The 18,211-nt window shown below is 39.0% G+C and overlaps 2 protein-coding genes across 2 annotated transcripts in view; one reads left to right on the forward strand and one right to left on the reverse strand.

Moving 5' to 3' along the window:
* The window catches only part of znrf3 (zinc and ring finger 3), a 136,101-nt gene that overhangs the window by 17,552 nt on the left and 100,338 nt on the right, over positions 1–18,211 (forward strand). The gene's annotated exons all lie outside the window — the stretch shown is intronic.
* xbp1 (X-box binding protein 1) lies at positions 812–3,625 on the reverse strand. Its single transcript, XM_022207138.2, is given in 6 exon segments — positions 812–1,859; positions 1,993–2,076; positions 2,079–2,159; positions 2,266–2,382; positions 2,715–2,811; positions 3,250–3,625. Coding segments are annotated over 6 exon segments (1,191 nt in total). The 5' UTR covers positions 3,486–3,625; the 3' UTR covers positions 812–1,283.

Here is an 18,211-nt window from a genome sequence, read left to right on the forward strand (position 1 = left end):
TGTTAGTGGTTGGAGCATGTTTCCATTATGGCAGTAACTGTTATTTTTGGAGTTGATTTATCACCTGGGTAAACATTTGTCTAGGCCAGATGTTTACCATTGTTTTTGGCTTGTGACCACTTAAAAAGTAATGTAAGGTCTAAACCTAAGCTTTCAAATAAGTCAGGCAAACATACTAAATATTTTAGGGTCTTAACCTACATATTTTTAAATTATTTGCTTAGGTTTTATAGTAGCTATTATTGCAAGGTCTTAATTTTTGCCCTTGTTAGGTAAAAGAATGTGCAATTAGGAAGCACTTTTGCTCAGTGTAGGTTGTTTTAACTCAACATGGGTCAAGAGATACCCATCAAAGGGTTAAATGTGCTATGTAAGTGAGTGGTTTTCCATAATTGTGAGCTATTCAACCTTAAAGGGTTTTTTCCATGACTAATACCACATCAGACTTTAAGTAGGAGTAGGTCATATATTCCAAAGAATTTGCTAAGATGTATCTGGTAAGTTGAATAATTGTAAGAAAAAAGAAAAAAAAAAAAAAAACACACACAAGCTGAGTCTTCACGCCAAAGTTGGGATCTGGGTTTTTAAAAAAAATGTAGTATAGTGGAAACAACCTGAAGACATTTACCATTACTGAGCCAAGATGTTTGACAAGTTTACTTGATAACTGACTTGAAATGTATATTTTTTCTGTAACTCAAGTCACTTTAGAAGCAATTTCTTTTTGAAAAGCATCAGCTTCAAGTATGAATTACCAGCTCTGTCCAGTTCTCCCTCTGTACGGTGCAATTATTCAAACGAGGAGACAAAATGCGATGCAAAAATTTTTTTAATGCAGTAATTAGACTACAAGGAGAGCGGTCAAAAATTAGAAGATTTTGTACATGCGGACATACAACTCCGAAGCAGAATACACAAATAAATAAACTAATATTTAAATGATCAGTCCCCTTTCCCCCCCCTTTATAGATTTACAGAAATACTGAACATTCCACCCACATTTCATTGTGAACAGCAAGTGAAAGATTTGTTAGCAATCTTAGATCCTTTGTATAATTAAGTCTTGCTAAAAATAAGCCATCATGAACTCCATCTATCAGCATCACCAGTGGTACAGACCTGCTGTAATAAAAGGAGATCACGTGCTTAACTTTAGCCCACATACGAGCCGGTTCAGATGTTACTGTAAAGCTATGGGTGCTTATCCTTAGTTAATGAAGCTACACATTAGCTTTTACTTGTGAGTATATACACATTATATATTAGAACTTATTGGGCTGAATTCAGACACTGATAAGCTGGGGGAAGAGTTCATTAGCGAACACGTCATCCCAGGCGCTTTCTGAGCACAGGGGAGAGGACATGTCGCTGAAAGGGGAAGGGGACCCTTCATATCCGGAGTCGCTGTAGGTGTCCGCAAGGCAGGCTTCCTTCTCCAGGCTGCTGAGGGCAGCCGAGGAGCCTCCAGAGAAAAAGTCATCCACCTGACTGTGACCATCACAGGTGGGGATGACCACTTCCTCCGGTTCGTCTTTGATACAGACGGTCTCCTCTTCAACCACTACCTCAGTAATGGGGAAGGAAGCCTCGTCGATCTTCTCATCTTCGTCGCTCTCCACGTCACTGCTCTGCCCACCGCTCACCTCCTCCACGGGCTTCGTGTAGATGTGGTCAAAGTGGATCAGTTCATTAAGGGCCTCCAGCTTAACTGATGGGGCCCCCAGAGGTGCAGGTGTGGCGGCAGGTACTGGGTCCCCCCCTCCGACCAGCAACACCTGCGGCTCCTCGCACTCCTGTTCACAAGACTTGAGGAACAGCTCTGGGTCAAGGATGTCCAGAATGCCCAGTAGCAAATCAGACTAGAGAGGGAGAGGGCAGAAAAGGGGAAACAGGATTAGCCCGGTAACCCATGACCTGACTCTGGTGTTATTACAGAGCTGTCTTGGAAACGTGGTTGTAGATCTCAAGCCACAAATCTTGGCAGAGACTCACCTCATTGTCTGTAGAGTCAGGACTATCTGTATCCATTGAGAAGTCTTCAGATTTAGGGACTGCTGGGCCTGCACCTGCTGCGGAGGCACACATAGCCTGAGTACTGCGGACTCAGAAGACCCGACCCCTAAACCTGCGTCGTTCCCGGTGGACAACAGAACCTGAACCTTTGATAAAAAAGGGGAGGAAAAAAAAATGAGCGAATTAAGTTCCTCAATCCCTGCAGTCCAACCCAGCACACTTCCCTTTTAATTAACTGCATTACAAGCGTACCTTTTCTTTTGAGTCGAGGGTGTCCAACCCAAGTCTCTGTCTCAGTTCCTCATTTTCTGTCAGGAGGCCACTCGTTTTTTCCCGAAGCAGCCTGTTTTCAATGTGAAGTTTCTGATTCTATGGAAGGGAGACGAGAGAAAAAAAAAAAAAAAAGCAAACAGATGTTCTATGTGAAACTTGCAACCGTTTATTGGGAAGTGAAGCATGAAGTGTCTTAATGCACATAACAAAACTAGGAATGAAACTGCACTGAGCTGCTTTGTATATCTTATGTGTGATATGAATACATTATTTATGGTGCATTTGGTGGCATGATTAGTGTTAGAAAGGGACTATATGCTTGCTGCAACATCTGATGACATATTGGAGATGTTGGGATGAAAATGGGATGGATGTCTGAGGTTCTTCCTGCCAAGATGACCAAAGAAAACATTAAAAATTAAAATTACCTCCAGCTCCAGTTCTAGAACTTGTTGTTCCAGCTCTCCCATTTTGGCCTTTTTCCTGTCTCTGGCTGTCTGAGCTGCCACTCTGTTCTTGAGTTTCCTAGAGGGAAAAAACAGAAGTAGGGAAATTTTAAAGACACGTAATTTCCGTGATGCTGACTAAGCCTCCCTCTGACAGGACTTGGGTTCAGAGTACTGCGCAATCACCGGCCATGTTCCTGCCACGCAGGCATACCAGGATATCAGTGTCCGGGCGGATCCAGCCGCTGTCAGAGCACTGAGCTGGCTGTTTGACAAAGCTAGTTCAAAGTACAGAGGAGATAGGAAACCATTTAACCGCATCCTGAGCCGGTTTTTAAACAGCTTAAATAGCCTCTTTATAATATTAGTCGATGCAGTATCCCGCTTTGATTTAAAGCAGATTAGTATTGTGCTGAAGGATCAATATCTTTGGGCGTGTCACTGCCAGGAACAATAGCCGTGTTTAGAAACAACCCCCACGTGTAATTACAATTTAAAAAAAAAAAAAAAAACTAACCTGCGAAGTGCTTTCTCTTCCGGACTCAAGTGTGTGAGCCTCTGTCTTTTTCGCACCGGCGGCCCCGCAGAAGTGTTGGAGTCTGAGTCCGACGACACCTGGTTGGCCGTTGACGGTAAAACGACAGAGATGGGCCGGCTGAAGGCCGTCTGTGAGCCGGTAGAGGAGCCGGTCTGCTTCCCCGATATCAGGAGCACTTTGTGGGCGCTCCCGGCACCCGCTGCTACCACCACCATGTTTTAATATCCCGTCGGCGCTGTGTGAGATCAGAAATTAGCGGGTATCCGTGATAAGTTGGCTAGAAACCTTCAGGTTTCCGTGCTTTCCCGAAGACGGACAGTCTTCAACTGCTTACTAAGAGTAGCTGCGTCTGCGATCTTTTCTACTGTCGTGGTGACATCTGATTGGCTCTCGGCGCCTCTGACGCAATTGTTTTACGGCCTCTGATTGGTCACAGTGCTGATGTAATTTTGCATTAGAAGTTTAACGCTGACTTCCTTGTTGTTGTAACTTCGCATCAACACTGGTTCAAATCAACAATGTGTGTTTTTTCAGTCTCTCCTACCCTAACCCTCTCTTTATTTCTCTGGTTTGCATCAAATGCTACTCAAGCAGACCTGCTCTGTCCACAACGACACACCATAAGCCTGTTGTACTTTCACTCTGTTGACATGCGTGAAGTATTCACAACTGTACTTTGAATTGGCCTGAGAAGTCAAAAGTTTTAGATTTTATAGCACTTTGAATTTAAGTGAGATACTGCAAGCAAAATATAGAGGCTATTACTTTTATCATTATTATCACACTTGGTAGTTCTGACAGTTTTGAAAGATTGTGCTTCTGTAGTGTCTTCTTTTAAACGAGTGGAAACACCAGAATACATATTTGTGTTCATTTTGCTATAGCTACTGTCTATTTGCATCTCTCAAATTCAATTCTAACAGTTATCTTGTAAGAGTGGTTACGTGAAAATAAGTAATTTCTTTCTTTCTTTCCTCAAAGCTTTGTTTCTAGAACATTATATTCAGAAAACTGCAGGTGATCTTTGTTTTTTTCTGGCCAGTGACATTATTTTCCGATTTAGCTGACTCTTATATGGTACCTTGTCCAGTTTAATTTCTATCCACATATATCCTGAAGGTTTTTACTGAGAGATCTGTTTATATATCACTCACAGCCTGATTTATAGAAAAGTATATTGCAAGTTTTTTTTGGTGACAATATTTTTTTATTTATAGTGGAATAAAATAAGACATCCAAACTCTAAACTTTGACTCTAATATGCCAACAAAGGAAACAGAAAAAAATAATGTTTCTGTTCTAAAAATGATGCAAACTATGGCATTTTAATAAAACATAATGCGGATATTTAAACATACTTCTGCAGAAAATGTTTAATTCAAAAAATCATTGCCTTCAGCAAAAAATAAACCAAGTAAGTTTCATGGTTATTTTATCCTATTAACCTGTATTGTCTCCCCTTGAGAACATAAATGCAGCTACAGATTAAACTATTCTTGCTTTTCTTTCACCTACTTTCACTTGGTCCCAGTTTACTGTTAGTCTCTTTGGCATGTGCATGCTTCCTGCTCCTTGTCTTGTTTCCTCATTCTTTTCTTCTTCGAAGGAATCCAATCAAACAAATACAGCAGGCCTCACCTCTGACATCTTCCCTGAAGCGTTAATTTCCTTTTCCCCGTACAGACCTGTTCGTCTTGTTTGTTAAGTGATTCCTGCCAAAGGAGATTTCCATTTCATTTTTTGTAGCAATTTAAATAGCATTATTTTAGAGTGGTTTGCCGAATTTAGACATTAAGTAACTTAAATGGTTCAGTATAGCACTTTGTTAGACTGATGGCCTGTGGGATTTTTATGCTGTAAAATAGCAACTTATGGTCTCTTAAACCAGGAAAATGAAAGTTTACTCAGTGTTTAATACACTAATAGTGAAGATTGATTTTGTTTGTTGTTCATTGAACTTTATGGACAACGGTTTGTAATGAAATTATGCAGATTTGTTTGAGCTCAGAGTATTTTTTTACTACACTACAAAACAACCGGATGTGGTGACAGCAACAAAAGAAAACTGAGCAACCACATTTTTGCTTGCTTTGAACAAAACAAGAGGTGAATTGCTCAACTCACCACATGTATTGAATAGAAACTCTGCAGTTAAAGGTATAGTTTACGACATTGTGAGTTTACGATGTTGGTAATTTGACGAGAGTGTGTAGCAATGCGTCAACAGATGGTCGTACATCGTTTCAAATGACGGTGCCACGCTAAAGTAAACAGCGAGAGACTGCGGGGAAGAAACACATCAAGAAAGTTCACAAGTACACTCTCTTCCTGGAGCTCCTATTTGTCTGCAAACAGGAATTCACATTTTTTGGGTGTCTGGCCGCCATTCTTGTTTACAGCCTGCAGCCCTTTGCCCCTGCAGTCTGTCACCTCAGCAGCAGTAACTTGCAGCATGGAGAGCAAACAGTGGCGTGTTTGTGAAGCTTTACCAGCACTAAGAGTTAACATCCGAGAGAGTGAGAATCTGGGTTTATGATGTGTAATATTGAAGAGAGAAAACAGGATGTGCTTTATTTCCACCAATATACGTAGTAGGCCAGAGCTACAGCCATAAGTTTGGACACAAGTACCATGACGCTTGTGAATCTTAGAAAATACCACAAAATTGTCACTTACAATACAGTACACAACTCCTGAGAACTATATTAAGTTTCATATTTAAAAAAAACATCGAAAGAGTTTGGTGTCATTTTGTTATTCTTACCAAATTCGGTTGTGAAAGTACTGCATTTTTTTGTTATTTTCTTCTAATATTATGTTCTGGGAACAAAGTTGTTCCAATTGTTGGAATTTATTGATAATATTATATCCCTTGTTGATTTGTTGACTAATTAAACTGGTGCTGTCAAAAAATATTAGTTATGTTCTGTAATAGACATCAAAACAGACATAGTAAGTCATGCTGTGTCCAAACTTATGGCCATGGCTGTAATGGGGAAATATGTGTAGCTTCCTGTTTTCAAGTTTCTTTATGTAAAGAAAGTGAAGGGGCTTAAATAGGTGATATTGTACATTACGTTTATGTCATGAGATGAATCATAGAAAGTTTTTTCGGACATGGAAACTTAGTTGGGGGTGTCCCACGATGGGAAAGATAAATATCACGTCAGAGAAGTGACCTGCAATATTTTTGTAGCTGTCAAGTTACATAGAACTGAGAGTGGGACGGAGGTGTAACAACCGGAGAGAATTCAGAAAATGTCCGTCATGTATTGTGTGTCAATCCTTCTACATTCTGCTCAGTGTAAAAAGCCGGCAGATATTTGTCATCAATCCAGCTGTGAGAAAAAAAATGTGCAGGCTGTCAGTTAACAATCAGATACCATTGTAATGTTTCTGCCGTGTGGTTTTAAATGCAAATGATGTCTTAGTCTGCAGAATTTCCAAGTGTTTCCTAGCTTCATAGCATTGTTTTAGCTTATAGAACAGAGTTTTGTAAGTGCTTAATGGAAAATCCTCGTAATACATGAATTGCTTACATGGGTGTAAGAACACAATGTGAGCACAAACTCTGACTGCACAGTGAATACAGTATGAGACAAGGAGGTTTAAGCACTCTTAAAATGGAAAGGTCTTTGTCGCCTAAGTGGTTCAAAAGAATGCAAAGTGTATTTGGAGAATACTTGAGCTGAATCGTAAAGTTCTCACAGAGAAAAGGTTATCTTGAAGGAAGCCCTGGAGCTTTTTGAAACTTCTTATTCATTAAAAAGCAACTGATCCACATCAAACACTTCTTCAACTCATTGTTTTGTTCTTTGTTGCAGTGTAGCTGGTAACCCTTTGAATCCCAAATGATTTCTGTGCATTTTTTGCTAATGTTACATTTTCACTCACTGAAGGGTTATTTTCACTGCAATATAAATTTCTACATTTTTATGAAATAGCACAAAAATAGCTGAAACTACTCAAAAATAAGAGTTGCAATGCCATAAATCATAAAAAAGAAAAAAAATGAAATTGAAATTTGTCTTATTGTATATTATGTATTTCCAGCAACATGAAAAGTTGAAATCAAGACTGTTGAGTTCCCACAGGTGTTATTATTGCTGATTAAACTGACTATAGACTATGGTATACCATAGATGTGTGACTATTTATATTTTCAGTGTTTTCTAAACTTGTCTCCTGTCTGCTTTGTGTAAACACGGCCTGCAGTTCAGCCAAAAAAGTTCAGAATTTTTGCTATGTGACTGTTGGTTACTGTGGGGTCACTGATGACTTCTCAATTGCGCTAAACATTTTTTGTTCTGTAAAGAATCAAGTATGAAAATTGCAATTCTCTTTTGGTTGTTTTTTTAAAAAAATGAGATGTGGAACACAGTGATTTTGAAAAAATATGACTATGCTTAGATTTGGTCAAATTTCCCAATGGAACATTTAAAAAATGCAACATCTGACATTTCTTTCTGTTTTTAGAATTCTTGCTCTGAAAAAACAGTATAATTGTGGTGATTTTGTAAAGATAACATGCCTTTTAAATCTGCCAGTGGCTTTTGAAGCCCAGAGGGTTAAAGAAGCTCCAAATATGCTAACAAGCCTGTTAGCATATCTCAGTACAAAGAAAGAAAATTCGGGTAAACAATAAGCCTGGCTCCGTCCATTAGTAGCTAAATATATTTTGGAGATCAAAATGCTGAGACACTTTAATTTCAAGGTAAATTGTTCCCTAGATTCTTTCTCTTTAATTTCTTTAATTTCTCTGTAATTATTAAGTGGTTTAAGTTGTGAATTATTTATTCCTGAGTAGTTTGGGGTTCGAGTTGTAGCACCGAGCTGTAGAGAAGTACAGGTCATTTTGAAAATTGTAAGGTTTTAAACACCTGCTTCAGTGAAAATCAAGTTTTTTTGACTTGTTAAAATTTCCAAATGATGTTTTTATATGCCATCATGAACCAAGTAAACTGTGAGCACCTGGGCTGAGCTTTTCCATCTGGAAACTGCAGTGAATTGATGATAAACTCAAAAACACAGATTCAGACTTTCTGTGTTTCATACATCACAAACCTAAGAAACCAATTTATGTTGATTTGCATGGTAGGGCTTTGTCATTATTCTTCTTCAGTTGGCATCTCAAATCGTCGAGTTTCTCTAATTTGCCATTGGTAGTTTTACAGTGTATAGACAGCATCATAGGTGAGCTGGTGTGCTCAAGGTGCTGTGAGTAGCAGAGTAATTCACGGAAATATAGCAAGCAGGCATTGAAGAGTTACGTCTAAGCTATTATTAGTCAGAAAGGGATTATTTTAATGAAGGAAAACATCCAAATATGTAACTTTGGCATGCAGAGAAGAGTTTTTTGTGTTTTAATCAGTGACCAGAGAGAGACTTTACACCATATTAATCAGCAAGATGAAAGCATTATGAATAAAAAGTTGAGCATTTGCATCTGGCTTCAAAGTGAACGCCACCTGGCTTATTATTGTTAGGAGGTAGAATGACTTCTATTTTAAATTTCAACCAACCATCATTAAAGTCAGCAGACCAAAGTTTTGTTTCAAAGCAGAATTTGCATATTAAACTTTGACATTATATTGGAATATGAAGGCAGCGTCATGAAAGAGAAGAGAAGTAACCTTTGAAAGGAAACATACTGCGCCGTCCTCAATTCTGGCATGAAACTTGATTTATACTCCTGTATTGAATCTACATAAGGGCTGTACTCTGTTGTGAGCATTGATACCTGTATTCTGCTGTGTGTCTGCATGACTCTGCAACAACTGTGCCAAATGCTAGTTAGTGGTAGGGATTGAGTACAACAGTGCTGAGTTTTATCATGTGTTTCAAAAAATGCTGCTGAAACAGAGCAGATTATGTTGGAGTCAAAGCTAATACACATTGAAAAATAGTTACTTTTACTGAAATTACATTAACGTAGAGAAGAGAAGACACTGAAACCATTTGAGTCTATACAGACACACAAAAACAGGAAATCAGCATATATTTACATTGACGAAACACTGACTCTTGCACAAAGGTGTAATCTTGTAATTTTGTGCTTGTCTTAATAGCACTGTCAGGATTCATGCAGAGAAGCTTTAATACAAATAACTGCACCGCGTCAACCTGGAATAGGTTGGATGTGTGGAATAAGATGGACCATCATGTGTCGTCAGAGCCTGCATTAATGAAGTTACTGCTGCTGTGTTACATGCATAAATGCACATTTCACTCTCAGTTTGAAGAAGTGCTTATCTTTTCTGCAGCTGTGGCATGCGACAGGTGTTTATTTAAGTCATAGAAAAGATCTGTAATGCTGCCAGCTGTGGGCAGCAAATTGGACTTTAGCAGGTTTCTGCAACATCCCAAATTACATTCAGTGAATCCTGAACGACGTTATTGCTTCAGACATTAATCCAACATGCTTCAGATCTGTGTAAGTCACTATAAAAGCCTCGCAGACGTCAATATGTTTTGTAATAGATATCCACGGGTGGTGTAGCACTGCCCGGACTCAAGCTTGGGCTTGATCTGCCCTGACTGGGTTGAATGTTTGACGATGTGTGATGTTGAAAGACCCGAAACGTCACGAATAATGTGTCTAGGTGTGGCAATATGATGCTGCCATGGGTAGAACAAAATGAATATCAAAATAACACACATCTACATCAGTATTCGTGGATGGACGACACATATCTTCTACTGTAATTAGTGGGGACAGATTGGTATTTATTCAGTATTGGTCACACCTGAGCTCTTGCGTTAGTATTATGAGCAAATCCGGTATCCTACAGCCTATTGCATACTTCATTTTGATTCATTTAAGCATTGATAGTAAATGCAGCATTTTAATACAAAGTCACACTTGTTGCTGTGATGTGTAGTTACATTTCTTGGAATGTCAGCCTACAGCACAGAGCTACAGCGTTAGTGCAGATTTAACACAAAAGTATAAATCAAGCTTTAGTTTGATTCCAGTAGCTTACGATGGCAAATGTCAGCAAACTTTAAATAGATATTCCTGTATAAAAGATACTACTGAGTCACTGCACGATACAGTTAATGTCTGTTTGAACATTTACTGTTATCCCCTCAATTATTGTTCCCCAAAAGGCCGCGGTTTAGCACAGATGACACAGTATGGCTTTAATGTTAATGTTATTATGACAAGTCACACCATAGTTAAAGACTGGAAACCTGTCATCTGGTTTCAGTGTTTGTTTTGAGTTTGGTTCTTCGTATAAAATAACGTGTATTAATGAAGTGAGTATTAAAACTGTAAATGTGCTGAAAAAAGTGACATTCTAGATCTTGATTTGTCTTGATTTGAGTCTGATTTCCCCAATATTCATATCACTGACCCTGCCCTTTTTCATCTATGTTGGAAGGAAGTAGAAATAGTTAAACCTGCTTTGGTGTAGGTGTGTTGAGAAACTGCTTTTTAAGTATTAACATGAGACTAAGTGGCTAACTTCACTGGCTGCCTTAAATCATTGGTTACACAACCTGGATTCAGATAATCTTCCTTGGAGGCTCTGAGAGAGATGCAGCTAAACCTATATATAGTCTGCCTGGGCTGCTAGGCTCGACTAGATGAGTACTTAAACACACACACACACACTAGTGCAAACAGAGTTACACTCACTAACGTAGCAGTGCGGCTCTTCCCTGCAGCTCAGAGCTGGAGTCTGTGATTAAGGTGGGTGGATCCTCAAAGCCACAATTTGAAATGGAAGAATCTCAAAAGCATAAAAAAAAACGACTCAGGGAGTAGAAAACGCAGTTATTTCTTCCAGATGGGGATGTAACGGTGATGTAAGATATGACCGGGCCTTGAGATTAGAACTGTTATTCAAACTGTTGTGCTGAATAAGGGCGTACTTACTGAGTATGCTGTGGTGGAGTTCAATTTGTCTGCGACTTTTACATTAGTCTCAGTACTCTTTTCTCAACTAAAGCTCTTCTGGAAAAAAAATCTCAGTGGGAAAAACCTGGATTGAAGTAATATCATTGAATGGATGCATATATCTTCTAACCGATGCAGAAATATCCTTTATTTTAAAACCTACATATACCTATTTGAACATTCTTTTAGCTGATAATAAATGCAATAATTAAAGATTGTAGATTTTGTAGATTAGCTTGAAGAAGAAGAAGAAATAGCTAACAGATTATATTACACAGTCAATATTTTCCTTCTCACTACTAATAAAAGCAGCTACTTATTTATTTACAGTTAAATGTACCAATATTAAAATAATTCATGCTTTTCTGTAAATTATTTAATCACATATAACTATAACACTACTTCTTTCCAGTTACATAGAAATCCTGAGACTAGTTATAGCTCAAAAAAATGTCAAATTTTCCTTGGATCGCCTGACAATCTGCATTGCCGAAGACAAATTGAATAAATTTGCATATTAACTTTAAGTAATGACTATTTGTAGCTTCACTTGTTGTCAGTAACATCAGTTTTGTCCCACACTGCACTCTGCAATATTCTCTCTTAATTATAATCTTAATTAAAAACATTATCGTGAGATTACAGCATGTTCCAGCTCCAGCACTCATGATTTAATTAACAAAATACTAGTGCCTGTTTAATTAGAGGCTGCTATCTACTTAGTGTGGTGTTTAGTTGTTGTTTTTTGTCTAGGAAAGGGCAGGTCTCTACAGTGAGGGCCTGGCATGCAGCGTAAACAGTAACGCCCGTGTGTGCTCATCGGGGTGGGCGCTGCTGTAAACGGTGGTGTTATGGTGCAAAGCCAGGGTTGACAATAGGGGTGAGTGGGGTCACACCCTGGGACGGCAGCCAGCTGCAGGGGGCGGTTGGCCGCTGTGTTTGCATATACCTCCTTCCAATTGCACTTCTCGCTGCATACCCACAATGCACTGCAGTGTTTGCCCGGCCTGCAGGCTTCCCACACCCTCCACCTCCACCCCTTGTCTCCTGTTTCTCCATTTTTTTCTCCCAGTACAGCTCATAAATGTTAAAAAATACATTCGTTTTGCTCTGCTCCTGTCATCTTGCATCAGCTTCCTGTGTTATCATTTACACTTTGCATCTCATCGCTGTGCAGATGTGAAAGCCTCTGCAAGCCTGCAAAAGCTGCAACTCGTTCACCTCCTTACTATATCTGGCAGCAGTTGGTTTTATATCTGAGTGCATGCACAGATACGGAGTCCACCGCTTTGCATATACAAGTACAAGGATGACAGACGCCACCAGTACTCAGTAGCTCAGACGTGCTCTTGCTTTTGGATCAAACAAATATTCTCGGTCTTTGATGCATCACAAAGTTTCTGACATTTCGGCCATTAACTGGGGGATGTTATGGGAAACAGAACGGTCGAGCCAAACGCATCCTCTATAAATTTTCCCAAATCCAACCGGTGGAACAATGCTTGTTGTCCTTCTCCTCCATGATTGTCTTAGAGTCTCTGCGAGCACTTTGTCCGCCCAGATAAGCGCTGTTTTGTTAGTACAGAGAGCTGACATAGCTCTCTTTTTGTCTGATGAGCCACATTTGCTCTGCTCTCACTGTACTGGCAGACGAATGCCAACAACAACACTATTTGCCAGCAACAACACTGTAACGTTCAGATGCAGAAGGGCAACACTCTGCAAGACCCTCGTGGTAACCTGTTGATGCGACCGTGTGGACTTAGTATATGTGTTGCTGCAGTGCTGTCAGCTATCATTATCTGTTTGAACAAAATGAGAAGATACAGTTTGACATGACAAGTACATATGTGCGTTTGGAATCTGCCTAAATATGACACAGAAGGAGACATTCACACCTAGAGTCTTACACAATATGTCTCAGTTGATTTGAAAACTTTGAAAGCAATTTCTCTCACCAAAGATGCAAAATGACAGAAAAGATAGAAAAAGAAGAAATTAAACATCAACAAAGTTTCAGGAAATCATCTTATCTGTCCGTTTAACACTAGCATGAATGAGCTGGTCTGTGCTTGGACAGATCTGATGCAACATTTATCTGATGCAACACCGAGGCAAGAAGGAAGATGTCCGGCCCTGAAAATGTTGAAATTTCCCTTGATCTTCCATCGTTCTGTCATAATCTGCGTCTTTCATCGTGACTGTGTCTTCCTCTTCCTCCAGCCAGAGTCCAGCTCAGATATGTGTGGTGCACAAATCCTACAACAAGAGTGTTTGTAAGGCTCAGTGTTACCCTAAACCTGACCTGTCCCAGTCATGATCCTGTGTGACTGAAGTCTGCCCACACAGAAGTCGTGTCTCCTGCTGCCCTCTGGTGTGTGTAACAGCACAGTGCAGCACTTTTAGAGTTCTGCAGTATGTAGATAGTGTTAGAAAAAGTTGTTAGTGAAAGCAATAATGTCTCTCTTTTGCGACTATGTCAAGGGTTTTCATAAATCAGCTTCTCATAATCGAATCAAGCTACAACTGATGCTAGGTGTCTCATTCAGTGTGGTGGAGCTGAAATCTTAGAGCTGCACAATATTGTCTCTGCATCCAACAAGCTGGGCCGCTCCAACCTCAGATCTGCATGTATTATTTAGAGCCATATGATTTTATCCGACAATTTACGCCTGCCACAGATATCCTAGTTGTCAGGAAACTTTCCTACATCATTGGGTCAAGGTCTGATTGTTTTTAAATAAAATATCTTGATCAAATTTTCAAAGAACATCCTGAGAAAACGTTCAGTTTCCTGTAATGCATAAAGTTAATATTATGTTTTAATGTCAACACTCAGAGGGTGTTTTCAGGAATGCAGCTTATGTTCTGTGATAACAAAGGAGGAATGTTCCATAACCAACATTTTCAAAAGTTTTCTTAAAACATTATCGAGACCTCAGATGACACAATAAGACGTTCATGTACTGCGGTAAATAAACAAAGGAGTAACATTCAGACTGCAATGTTCTGAGAACGTTTTGGGGATGCTGTTGAAGGAACACATTGTAGAAAATGTTCCCACAGTGTTTCACGGTGTCCCAGAAAGGAAGAACTTTGTCAAAACTAATATTCAAAAATGTTTTTCCATAAGTTATTAAGGCATCAGATGGCAGCATGTTTTATTTTACATATATAGAGAACATTTTGAAATTTTCCTATAATGTGATACATTTATGGTTGAACCTTTTGTTGAGGGAGCACATTATAGAACGTTCTTTAATAAGACGGTTCCACAATGACAACAAAGGAAAGAAAAAAGCTCTCATTGCAATGTTAAAAACATCTTTTTTAAGATGCTATTGAGACGTCAGATGACAGAAGGGTCTTTATCAGACATTCTTGTACTGAAATATATTAGCAAAAGTGGAACATTGTGGCTGCAATGTTCTGAGGATGTCTTGGGGATATTCTTGAGGGAAGAGATTATAGGATAAATAAAACCTGTTACATTATAAAAAAGATAGGATGTTCTCAGTGTAACATTCAGGAACAATGTTAACACCAAACATTTTTATAAGGTCTTTCGCTATCCTTTCCTTACAAAAGAAAATTTCCATCAAAACATTAGTAGAACTTTGCAGAATTTTCTGGAAAAATATTTTTTAGCTACATTATTGGTATCAGCATAATTGCTGTTGAGTGGGAAAGCTTATTTTAAAGGAGAGTAATTCAGGAAAAGAGGCTCTGGATAAGTTTAATATGGTGCAATCACATAATTTGTCCAGCAGAGTGTGCTCACATTCTTCTATTTATAAAACTCTCAGCAGCACATGCAGCAGGCAAAGTGGCTATCAGAGCTGAGCAGTAGGCAGTGCGGAGTCAAAATGGTGTCGTCACAGTCAGCAGCTAAATGGTAACTGCTAACTTTATCTTTCAGTTTAACTAAAACATAACCCTGTCTCTGATAACTGTCATGTCACTAATATCTACAGTGAATTTGTTTACTATGTTGGCAAGCTAACGACCCAAGTACAGTTTCTCAGCAAAGTCAATAATATACCAGATTGAAAGGTTAGCATCAGATGTCTGTTGAGTGCTGACTTATAACACTATGTTGGTGAAATGCTGGAAAATACTAAGCAAAGATCCCATCTGTCACTCTCCTGTGACAACCGTTGTGTCACTCGTACTGGTTTGCTACATTAGCTAAGTGACATAGCTTCAGTGGAAGCTAATGTATTAGCATCTGAGGCTATTCTCCCTTTACACTATAACATTAACGGGAGTCGAAATTATGTTCATGGTACATGTAGAAACTGTTCAGGATTTGCAGTTCCAGACCCTGCATTTACAAAAGCTAAAAATTTCTGGTTTTCTGGACAGTGAAAAGTTTTCAGCAGAGGTGCTATTAGGTGTCTTGTCCCAACAGTAGTGAACCAGTCATTATTTGTGACTGGTATACATTAAGAGTGATATTCTGCTGATGATAATAAGCAAAAAACAACAACCAAACAAACAAAAAAACAGGAACATCATTATTTATAAGTGTTACAGTATTCTTAGTAAAGTTTATTGTCATTTTGGGCAATAAAGTTTGTTGTTAAACCATACATTATACTGCTTTCATGTTTGACAACCTAATTTTTAATTGGAACATTGCATAATATCTGTGCAAAATCTGAGGATATACCAATAATGGATCTGCATCAGCCTGAAAAATCAAGTATTGCCCAGCCACTAGTATTATTGCAGTTTGAAATGTGAACTTAATGTCCATTTACTGATATTACACATGGTCCTATTGTACTTTCCCTGGAGTTGCTACCTGGGGATGATTTTTCCTATATCTTGTGATTCCTTTCACAAACATATTACTGAGCTTGAGAGATGATTCAGTGGAGATCTCTTCATCCATCACACATATTTATTCATCAGAAGTAAAAGATTCACATTGTTTACCCACCACATCTCAGATTCACCAAAACCCCTGATGGCTTGAAATGGATTGGATTTTCTCAAAACACAGAAGCTTAGACAATACATTATTCAACAATGAGAGGCTTCTAAAGCGGCTCACATTTCTGGCCTGGAACTACTAGCTTCAGCACTATAGACATTTCAGAATAAAATGCTCCTTCCTTGATGCAGGTAACACAGCGGCAGTTCTGACTAACATTTGGTTTACATCAGGAGCTTCAAATTTGAGTGAGAGGTTATTTGAATTTACATAAATGTTAACCAAACCATAGTTTGTTTCTGAAAAGATGAAAGTAACAGTGCCACTGTTTATCCCTGTGTGTTCTAAGAAAAGACTTGCCCTTGAACTATATGAGAAAACAGATCGCTGACTGATTCAGTGAGCCAACAAGTTGGCACAAACTCTCCTGTCTTTCCTGGAAATGTTCTTTTCATGCTGTAATCGGACAACTATTGCCCACATGAAAAGTCATCCTTATTTGGTTCTACAAAAAATGTACACATGACATGTTGGGGGATTTGGCTCAGGAAAGAAAAAACTTAAATAAAAAACTGAAGTATTACTGTGTATAAAAAAGTCCTTTATAAGCTTAGCAACTGTCATCAGATTCTTGTTCAAGAAAAATCTCATGTTTGTATGTTTTTCAGGGCTTTAACTCCATCCACCCTGGAGGTCCCGAACCAGACTTTGCCTGGTATAAAAACCAAACTGGCACCATTTTTGTTGGTTGCTAGGCATCAGAAATTCAATCAAAAATAGATGCAGCATTGTTGAAAATTTGGTAGAGTTGCTGTTGAGAATTTTTAGCAAAAGTTCAATAACATCACAGTCATTGTTATGCTTATTTACCTAATTTTAGTTTAGAGTAAATTGTATTTTTTGAAGTAAAAATCTTAAGGTTTCACTAATTTTTTAAATCCAACTCTGATATGGTGATGTGTATTGAAAGAATTACTTTATTCTAAAATTCTCTCATGTGTATCTTATCCAGAGAAGCCAGGGTTGTACGTTTATATCCTTGCAGTGTTGCTGTTGTTACTGACTAAATTGAGGGATGTTCTGCACGGCTGAAACTAAAGAAAACCTTACAGGACTTAAGGGCTTAAAATTTCTAATGAGTACTAATTAAAATAATCCTAATTGGTTATGCTTTTTGGTAATTTGGATAAAAAATGTGCCAATGTGCTACGCAAAGCACAAGAAGTTTGTCACAAACTGAGGAAGATCATGGAATACGATTGAAAGCTGCTGGTTCGAAAGATCAAGGATGAGCTTTCAAATGCAACTCTTGCCCACTTAAACTGAAAATACAGACTTTATAGGTTTATCCCCCATGCAAACTGAAAATCTGGTAAAGTTGAAATGATTTCAATACAGTTAGATAACTAAGTGATTCACTGCTTCATATAAAGATCTGATTCTCAAGGAAAATTGAATTTATGTCTAACGGCTACTAGTTTGAACTGAAGCTCCTTTGATGTCTCCTTCAGTGTGTGTGTGTGTGTGTGCGCGTGTGCGCGTGTGTGCGTGTGTGCGTGTGTGTGTGTGTGTGTGTGTGTGTGTGCGTGTGTGCGTGTGTGTGTGTGTGTGTGTGTGTGTGTGTGTGTGTGTGTGTGTCTCGTGTGCACCAAAATTACCACAAAATCGGCAGAAAACAAAATAAGTCTCACAGACTTCAAAGAGACCCAGGAGGGAAGATGATCTGTTTTCAGTCATGGCGAGCCACATTTCTCTCCCCGACCAGTTCTCTAGTCATTCTTCACTCCGACCGCCGTCCTTACATCTCCACTGCCACCCAACCACTGGGTGGCACATGTGGCAAAGTGTTGTACCATGTCAGCATGTCCTCTCACGCAAGATCCCTTCTTTGAGACCGACATGAGTGATGTGCAGAACGGCTTTTCATTTGGGGATTTAGATGTTTGGGATTTGGCTCTCTGACGCATTGTTTTCCTCCTCAGAGTGAGGAATCTGTGCCTGCAATCAGAAGCAACCAGGGAGAAATCCAGTGGGAGTGCTGGGAATTCGCTGAACCAGAGGGAGTGATGATGAGCTAGTGAGGAAGAGTGAGGAGAGGC

This window comes from Acanthochromis polyacanthus, chromosome 7 (assembly GCF_021347895.1).
Source record: "Acanthochromis polyacanthus isolate Apoly-LR-REF ecotype Palm Island chromosome 7, KAUST_Apoly_ChrSc, whole genome shotgun sequence".
Taxonomy (NCBI): Eukaryota; Metazoa; Chordata; class Actinopteri; family Pomacentridae; genus Acanthochromis; species Acanthochromis polyacanthus.